The 10047-nt window shown below is 37.5% G+C and overlaps 1 protein-coding gene and 1 pseudogene across 1 annotated transcript; both read left to right on the plus strand.

Annotated features, from left to right (window-relative positions):
* The first annotated feature begins 761 nt into the window (after nucleotides 1-761).
* LOC107611659 (F-box/kelch-repeat protein At3g23880-like) lies at nucleotides 762-2012 on the plus strand. The gene has a single exon (XM_088495874.1). It carries the CDS (start codon nucleotides 762-764, stop codon nucleotides 2010-2012), a length of 1251 nt encoding a protein of 416 aa, XP_088352000.1.
* Nucleotides 2013-8250: 6238 nt separating this feature from the next.
* Nucleotides 8251-8916, plus strand: LOC148549959 (secreted RxLR effector protein 161 pseudogene; annotated as a pseudogene).
* The last annotated feature ends 1131 nt before the right edge of the window (nucleotides 8917-10047 follow it).

Here is a 10047-nt window from a genome sequence, read left to right on the forward strand (position 1 = left end):
ATTTGTTTTAAAAAAATATGTATTTAATATAAATACAAATTAAAATATTTTTTTTAATACATATTTTTTAATACAAACATATATTTTTTTTACATAGGACATCTTTTGATTATATTAATACAAAAACATCAAATAGTTTTAACCTTGAATTTCTTATAAAATAATCTCTAATAATTTTATTATTATTATTATTATTATTATTATTATTATTATTATTATTATTATTGAGTGACTATATATATTCATAAGAATTTAATGAATAAATTTATCATTATTTTTGTCTAAAAAATATAAAAAATATAGTACAATATTATTGTGTAATTAATAATAATTATTATTTTATTTTATTTTATTTTTGGATGGAGGACTATTATGTCTAACAGAGAGAAATGTTGGGGATTGATTTGTACATTAGTTTTTCTTGAGGACTAAAATGTCCGTTTTTAAAATCTTTGGGACTGATCTGGGTAATTACTCTGCCGAATAATGAATTGGAGACTGATTTGTCCGATTCTAAAATCCTTAGAGACTGATTTTGATAATTACTCAAAATATTACTTTTATTTAAAAATTAACAAAATAAATAAATTACACTTTTTAAATTAAAATCATTATAAAAAACTGTTTTTTACACGTTTATTTAGAGTACTTGCATAATATATGTGTGTGTGTGCACGCCGAATTGAATTAGGTTCTCGAAGAAACAGAAACCATATGTCCAATATTGAGAATGGAAAAACAGAAATCCTAATTGTTCAATGATGAGAGTGAAACGCTATGAATACAAGGATGATCTTCCAGAAGAGCTGATCAGGGAAATCTTGCTGAGGCTTCCGGCAAGGACGCTTGCTTCCTTAAGGAGCGTGTGCACTTCATGGAGAAACCTAATCTCCGCCCCCGACTTCACCTTCAACCACCTTCGCCGTTCATACTTCCGCGATCCAAGTTTGACTCCGCCACAAATTGCTTATCACCGTATAATATTACCATCCGTCACTATCAGAGTTCTCTCCGTACAGTCAATGATGGAGAATCCTTCTAAACCTACCAGACTCGATTGCTTCAGGGGACCATGCGACTACACAATTGTTGGTTCTTTCCATGGATTGTTATGCATGTTTAATTACGACCGCAGTCAGAAGAGTCATGCCATGTTGTGGAACCCCTGTACCGGATTCACATTCAAATCGCCGGAAATCAGCGGTATAGCCCGCATTTCTGGCTTTGGTTACGATCATCTCAGTGACACCTACAAGCTTTATGGAATTTTTAAGAAGAACGGGCCATCTGGTATGGAGTCTAGTACCAGAATTTATACATTTGGCCCAACTTCGTCATGGAGAAGAATTGATGATATCCCATTGGCCCTACTTGGTGTTGGTGTCCCAACTGACGACCATTGTACTTTTCATAATACTACCGGGGTTTTTTTTTGTAGTAAGAAAGCATGCACTATTAATTGGAGTATTATGTCACCAAAAAAAGATTGGATTACTAAAGATGTGGTTGTTTATTTTGACTTGGGTAAAGAGACTTATGGTGGTTTTACCCTGCCTGTTAGACTGTCAGGTTACTGCACCCACTTATGTGTCTTGAGAGACTGCCTTTCTGTTTGTTATGAGGATGAGATAAAACGACACTGGATTATGTGGCAGATGAAGGAATACGGAGATCCTCAATCTTGGACTACATTGGCAATTATTCCCTTCTACCCGCAACTCCCTTTGAGGGGAAATCGTTTACGACCTCTCTACATCTCGGAAAGTGATGTACTTTTGGCCCTTTCTTCACATTTCCAAATGGTTTTATATAACTTAAATGATGGCAGCGTTGATTTTCCTGTGATTGACAGCCCCAGTGATAACAACCATCATTCTTTTGATTCTTCACATTATTCGGACAGTTTTCATATCTACCATGAAAGCTTGGTTTTCCCACGTGGTCTTCAAAGCAATTCATCCGATATGCTGCTCCGCTTCATGAAACCCAAACCCAAGCCTATTATCTCTTAAAACCTATGTGCACCCTTCTCTTGGTAAAGCCCTTCTAGCACTACCAACTTTGTTATTAATGATGAGTTTGGAAAACTCCTATTTAATTTTGATGATGAACAAACATTATTAAAATATTTAATTACAAAATTATTGATTTGATCTTAACTCATATTTGCTTAATTAATAATTTTGTTGTGCAGGTTTTATGTTGGGCCGGAAAATAAAAATGTTGCTAGCCCAAATTAAAAAATCAGCCTTGCTGCATGTGTTATATTTAGTGGCTGAATTTTTATTGATGGGCCAAGCTCAATGTTATTATAGCCAAGCCCATATTTAATTTTGATGAATGCTTCCTATACTTGATCCGAAACTAAATTCATCAAGAAAGCAAATGTTAACCATTTGGGCCAGATTAAATCCTAATGCTACCAAGCCCAACATTACTTTGATGAAAGTTTCCAAGCTTGGTCCGAAACCAAGGTTAAATGAAAGCTAAATGGCTTCATGCTTTCCAACGGATTCCATCTCTTTGTTAAGAATGGATTTTAAATTTTAATATGTTAGCATTGGAAACATGAGAGAACTTGACTTTGATTTGATGGGAATCATTATGATTAATGCTATACGCTACTCAAAGCAAGGGAAGTAAAAAGCAATCTATCAACTTGTTTCATTTTCACTTAATTGCTTTTACTTTAACTTCACATTCTCTCTCATCTCTTTCTTCTTCTTTCTTCGGTCCTTGTCCAGGAAATAATGGAAGAAATGTTCTTCAACCAACAGAAGGAAGAAGCTGCATGCATCAAGACCATCAAGCTAATGATGGCAAGAAAACATACTAAAATAAAAATGAGCTGTGGCTGAGATATTCACCATATTTGGTTAGATTTGGTGAGGTATCTTGAGCCTTTCATGCTCAAAAATGGACATTGAAGATTCGGCCAGCATGGAGGAGATTCTTGAAGCATGGCTTGTCTTTGATTCTGCTCAACCACCACAGGAAGTAGCTAGAGTGGCGAAGTGATGGTTGAAGGCAGAGATTGAAGCAGATGAAGTCATCATCATCATGAAGCATCAAGGGCCAGAAATCCATCTTGGAGAGCAAGCCAAGGATGGAGAGCTCGAATTGATGAAGGGTGATGATCAAGAAAGGTCCAGAGGTAATTGCATGTTGGGTTTTGTATGGTTATCTCTTCTCTCTCTATGTGGCTGAACCGGTTTGTTGAAGGAGGAAGAAGTTGGTTTGGTTTTGGCTTCAATAAGTGGAGGCTCCCCTCTTCTATATTAAGGGTGGACAGCCACTGTTTGAAGCAAGGAGAAAATTTGAGAGTGCAAGGCACAGTGTTCTCAGAGCTACCTGAGCTAACAGTTTTCTCTTCTCCTTCAATGTATTCAGTTTTGTATTTTTCTGTTTAATTTTGTCATGTCTTGAGTCTCATGGTAAAAGGCAAACAGTGAGGTTTGTAATGAAAAAGCCATAGAGCGGAAAAAGGCAGAGAGTGCAAAATTAAAAGAAAAAGCCATAGATGTCTTAGAGTTCCTTTGTTCATCTATGTTGTGTTTCATGATTCTGTGGGAATCCCCTTGTAAGTTGGGTTAGCACTTTACAAGTTGTAATCAGATTGATTATAGTGAAATTCCATCATGTTTGTGATGGAGACTGGATGTAGGCTGCACTGCACTTAGCAGCTGAACCAGGATATATCTGGGTGTAATATTTCTTCTCTCCAACTCCATTTCTGATTTCTACTGCACAGGAGCAAAAACTAAAATGTCTCGTGCCAAGTGACGAGACAAAACAAAAAGTCTCGTGGCAAGTGACGAGCAAAAATGAAAAGTCTCGTGTCCAGAGACGAGCTAAAACAGAAAAGTCTCCTCTGAGTTCAGCAAGTGTTAGCAACATAAAAAAGGGGGCTAAGATTCAACCCCCCCTTCTCTTAGCCACTGAAACCATCAATTGGTATCAGAGCTTGGTCTCAAAGAGATCAAACTTTGCAGCTTGGAGTAAAGATCCTCATGGCAGAAAACAGTGGCGCAAATGTGGTGTCCTATAATCTAACTGAAGGTCAATCAAGCAACAGACCTCCTCTTTTCAATGGGAAAAATTATACCTATTGGAAGGAGAGGATGAAGATATTCGTACAAGCAGTGGATTATAGACTTTGGAAGATTATTCTCGAAGGGCCTCAATTTCCAACTATCACAAGTGCAGAAGGAGTTGTTTCTCTCAAACCAGAAGCAAGATGGACCGAGGAAGATAGGAAGAAGGTGGAGTTAAATGCCAAGGCAATAAATCTGCTCAATTGTGCTATCAGCTTCGAGGAGTACCGACGGGTATCAAGATGCACAACGGCAAAGGAAATCTGGGACAAATTGCAAATCACCCATGAAGGAACCACCATTGTCAAGAAGACTCGGACAGATATGCTAAATAGAGAATATGAAATGTTTGCAATGAAGGAAGGAGAGTCCATTGATGAACTGTTCGAACGGTTCAATGCTATCATTGTTGGCTTAGATGCTCTGGGAATTACACATTCTAATTCTGTGCTAGTGAGAAGAGTGTTGAGATGTCTCACAAAAGAGTGGGAAACTAAAGCTTTAATTATTTCTGAGAGCAGTAGCCTAGACTCCATGACACTTGATGATTTGAGAGGAAATCTTCTTGCTTTTGAAAATACCTATTTGAAAAAAGATACAAAAAAGAAAGGAATTGCATTTTCTTCTGTGACTAACCCTCTGGATGATGAATCCAGTGATAACTCTTCTAAAAATGAGTTTGTTTTATTTGCAAAAAAATTCAGGAAAATGGCTAAGCTCAGAGGCAAAGGCAGCAGCACAAGGAGAATAAAGAAAGACCTTAGCAAGGTAACTTGCTATAATTGCAAGGAAATGGGGCATTTCAAATCTGATTGTCCCAAGCTGAAGAAGGAGGAAAAGCCGAAAAGAGAAAAGAAGAAAGGACTGATGGCCACATGGGAAGACTTGGAGAATGACTCTGATGATGATGATGAAGAAACCGAGACCAAGTCACAAACATGTCTCATGGCAGACCACATAGATCAGGTAGTCTTTCATAACCCTAACACTGAAGATCTCCATCTTATGATAGACCACCTTTCTGAAAAAATAAGATGTTTTCTGCTGGAAAATCAAGAACTTGAACAGCAAATTATCATTCTTAAGGCCGAAAACAGTTTTCTAAAAGAAAAAGTGAGAGAGGCCGAAACTGCTTGTGATCTTGTTGAAGAAAATAAGCAGTTAAGAGCCCAAGTTAGGAGCTGTGAAAGTAACCATTGTGTTCTTGCATATTTGGACTGTTTTAAGCAAAATGAAGAGTTGCTTAAAGAGGTTAAAAGACTTAAGGAGGACTTGGCCAAGTTTACACAAAGTTCTGAAAGTTTAAATCACATCTTGGCTAGTCAAAAACCTCTTTATGATAAGGCTGGGTTGGGATTCTATAAATCTGAAAATTCACATTTTGAAAATATTGCTTCATCTTCTAATGACACAAGATTTCAAGATCCCACCTACTTTAACAAAAAGGCAACTCCAAGGTTTTGTAGACTATGCAATCAGAATGGACACTTTCCCATTCAATGCTTTTTCGGTGAAAGAATGGTTGGTGACAAGGTTTATAAAATTGTTTTTGATTACAATGGCTTAGGACATAGAAGATGGTTTAACGTAAAAGGATCCAAAAAGATTTGGATACCTAAGGTTACTTGAGCTTGTTTTGCAGGTGTGCCTAGCATCCAAAAGGAAAGAAAATATGTGGTATATGGACAGCGGATGCTCTAGGCATATGACCGGGAAGGCAACCTTCTTCATAAAGCTTGATGACTATGATGGAGGACTTGTCACTTTCGGTGATGATGCAAAAGGAAAAATTGTGGCTGTTGGGAAAGTTGGTAAAAACTTTTCTTCTTGTATAAATGATGTTCTCCTTGTACATGGCTTGAAACATAATTTGCTTAGTGTTAGTCAACTTTGTGATTTGGGTTTTGAAGTTATCTTTAAGAAATCTGTTTGTTTAGTTGTGTGTGAAAAAACTGGGAATGTTCTTCTTGAAGCTAAAAGATGCAACAATGTGTATGAATTAACTCTTGAGGATTTAAAGGAACAAAATGTAACATGCTTCACATCTTTTGAATCTGAAAAATGGCTTTGGCATAGAAAGTTGGGACATGCTAGCATGTATCAAATTTCTAAGCTAGTCAAAAGAAATTTGGTTAGAGGGATCCCAAACATCAAGTTTGATAAGGATCTTACTTGTGACGCTTGTCAATTAGGCAAACAAGTAAAATCCTCTTTTAAATCAAAAGATGGAATCTCAACCAAAAGGCCATTGGAAATGTTACATATTGATCTTTTTGGTCCTACTAGAACTCAAAGTTTAGGAGGTAAACATTATGGTCTTGTGGTGGTAGATGATTACTCTAGATTTGGTTGGGTACTTTTCCTTGCTCATAAGAACGATGCCTTTCATGCTTTTTCCACCCTTTGTAAGAAAATTCAAAATGAAAAGGATTTGAAAATTGCCCATTTGAGAAGTGATCATGGAAGAGAATTTGAAAATCAAGATTTTGAAAAATTCTGTGATAACTTAGGGATTTCTCATAATTTTTCATGCCCTAGAACCCCCCAACAAAATGGGGTGGTTGAAAGAAGGAATAGAAGCCTTCAAGAAATGACTAGGGCAATGTTATGTGAGAGTGAAATTTCTAAATTCTTATGGGCTGAGGCTGTGAACACAGCATGTTATATTTTGAATAGAACAATCATTAGAAAATGGTTAAAGAAAACACCATATGAGCTATGGAAAGGAACCCCTCCAAATCTTAAGTACTTTCATGTTTTTGGATGCAAATGTTTTGTGCTTAACAATAAGGAAAATCTTGGAAAATTTGATCCAAAATCATATGAAGGAATGTTTGTTGGATATTCCACCACAAGCAAGGCCTATAGAGTTTATCTCAAGGAGCATAGGACAATAGAGGAATCCATACATGTTACTTTTTGTGATTCTAACTTAATTCCCAGCATTGTGAAGGATATTGATTCAGATTGTGAAGAGGATGGAACAAGCAAAGAAAATCCCAAATCTGTCCAGAATGAAGAATCTGTCAGCCCAGTTCTGTCTCGTCAGATTGGAGGAGACACTTCCATTTTGTCTCCTGAACAGGCACGAGCAACTGAAACAGTGAGACCACCAGAAGTTCATCAAAGTTCTACACCTGTCCGAAAGCCTAGAGAATGGAAGTCTATGAGGGGTTATCCTCATGATTTCATCATTGGTGATCCTTCTCATGGCGTAACAACAAGATCCTCCACCAAAAGGCAAACCGAACCTAGCAACTTTGCTTTCTTGTCACAAATGGAGCCCAACAATGTCAAACAAGCTCTTGAAGATCCATCATGGGTCAAGGCCATGCAAGAGGAGCTAGCTCAATTCGACAAGAATGAGGTTTGGACATTAGTACCTTATTCGGATGGTATGAAGGTAACAGGTACTAAGTGGGTCTTTAAAAATAAACTTGGTGAGGATGGACAAGTTGTTCGTAACAAGGCTAGATTAGTGGCCCAAGGTTACGATCAAGAAGAGGGTATAGATTTTGATGAGTCTTTTGCTCCGGTAGCTAGAATGGAAGCAATTCGGTTGCTTCTTGCCTATGCCGCCCATAAAGGTTTCAAAATGTTTCAAATGGATGTTAAATGTGCTTTCCTTAATGGATTTATTGATAGAGAAGTGTATGTGGCACAACCCCCCGGTTTTGAACATAAAGAGTTTCCAAATCATGTTTTCAAATTAACTAAGGCTCTTTATGGTCTTAGACAAGCTCCAAGAGCTTGGTATGAAAGGCTTAGTGTCTTCTTGTTGGAAAATAAATTTCAAAGGGGTACCACCGACACTACTTTGTTCATTAAAGCATCTAATTATGATATACTTCTTGTTCAAGTTTATGTTGATGATATTGTATTTGGTTCGGCCAACATTTCCTTGTGTGAAGAGTTTGGAAAACTCATGACTAGTGAGTTTGAAATGAGTTTAATGGGAGAGCTTACTTTCTTTCTTGGCCTCCAAATTAAACAAACTCCTAGTGGTACTTTTATTTACCAAGGAAAATATGCAAAAGAACTTATTAAAAAGTTTGGCCTAGAAAACTCCAAAGCAATGGGTACACCAATGCATCCCAACACAAAACTTGAAAAGGATGATGATGGTCAAGATGTGGATGAAACAAGGTATAGGGGAATGATAGGTTCACTCATGTACCTTACCTCCTCTAGACCAGATATTGTTCAAAGTGTGGGTGTATGCTCAAGATTTCAATCTCACCCAAAAGAATCCCATCTTACGGCTGTTAAACGCATCATTAGATACATTAAGGGAACTTGTGATTATGGCTTGTGGTATCCTAAATCTGATGAATTTTGCGCAGTAGGGTTTTGTGATGCAGATTATGCGGGAGATAGAGTGGATAGAAGAAGCACGTCCGGAATGTGTTGCTTCCTTGGAAGCTCACTCAATATGTGGTCAAGCAAGAAACAAGCCACAGTGGCTTTATCCACAGCTGAAGCAGAATATATTTCCGCATCTGCATGTTGCACTCAATTAATTTGGTTAAAAACACAATTAGAAGATTACAAATTAAAAATCAATAGTATACCCTTATTTTGTGATAATATGAGTGCAATAAATATTTCAAAAAATCCTGTTTTGCACTCAAGAACAAAGCACATTGAAATTAAATATCATTTCATTAGAGAACATGTGCAAAAGGGAACTATTGATATTCAATTTGTAAAATCTGAAGACCAAATTGCTGATATTTTTACAAAACCCCTCTGTGAAGACAGATTCTGTAGCTTGAGAAAAAGTTTGGGAATGTTTGATTTAAATTTTGTTGAAAATCTGTGAATTTGTGACTCTGTTCAGTTTTTGCTCGTAGGTTTGGACGAGATAAAAATAATGGCATGATGGAAGAGCTGTGGTCAAGGGGGAGGCAGCGCAGAATTCAAAATTTTATGGGCCCCACCAAAATTCATTGACCCCACCTTAGCAGTTATGGTAGTTATCTTTCTACAAATAAGAATCTTCTTCTTGTGTCATCAAATCTCCTTGGAAGTGGTTATTGTCAAATCAAATCCCTATATCCATCTAATCCCTTGATTTAAGGCAACAACTTTTCAGTTCTGGATTTCAAAAGTTAAAAGGGAAATCATTTTTGGATAATAACCACCCATTATGGTCATTAACCGTCCACTAATGGTCATTACTCTCCATATTCTCTTTCCAAACCCCATTAAATGTGTTCACCCACCTTGTCTCTCTCTCTCCCTCTCAATTCGGTTATCACCCCCAACCTTTCATATTTCATTCCCCCATTACCATGAAAAAGAAAATCGCGCCAAGAAAGAGTGAAAGAATTCTTCTTTCTCAAAAACCATCAACACCCCAAACGCACACTCATATCCACATACATTCTACTTCCTCATCCTCTCCCTCACCTCCAACCAAACAAACCGAAGCCATGAGAAGAAAGGTAGTGGCCCAAAAGAGTTCCGGAAGAGGACGAAACAGGAAGAACAAGGACCCCCAAGAGGAAGAAGAGCAAGAATCTCATACTTCTCCCATGCCTTCACCTCCACCCTCATCACCGAAACGGACTACTCCTGGAAAAAGCTCCCAAAAGAATCAGGAGTTTGCACTCAATGACACTACTGAACCTCCAAACTTGGAATCCATGGAATTCAGAGACAAGTATGGCAAGACTCACTCCCACTTTAATCCAAGCAGATTTAACTCGTGCACCTCTTTTTAGTTTCATAAAGAGGTTATGGAGAAGCGTCATTTGTGCACAACCTATCTTGTTAGCCTTGAAAATCTCACCAACAAGGGTATCAATATCTCCTCTCTGTTTGAACTTCTCAACTGGAAGCCTCTGCTTCTCATCCAGAAACCAGTCTACCCTGGTCTTGTTCGAGAGTTTTATGCCAATATGCGGCTCATTGACGGCACCCTTCATTCCTATGTCAAAAGGGTTCAAAT

The sequence above is a fragment of the Arachis ipaensis genome, chromosome B8, assembly GCF_059453495.1.
Source record: "Arachis ipaensis isolate K30076 ecotype BB chromosome B8, ASM5945349v1, whole genome shotgun sequence".
NCBI classification, from domain to species: Eukaryota; Viridiplantae; Streptophyta; class Magnoliopsida; order Fabales; family Fabaceae; genus Arachis; species Arachis ipaensis.

What these genes read in the sequence shown, in the direction of transcription:
- LOC107611659 (XM_088495874.1), top strand. Translation starts at nt 762, where the DNA reads ATGAGAGTGAAACGCTATGAATACAAGGATGATCTTCCAGAAGAGCTG.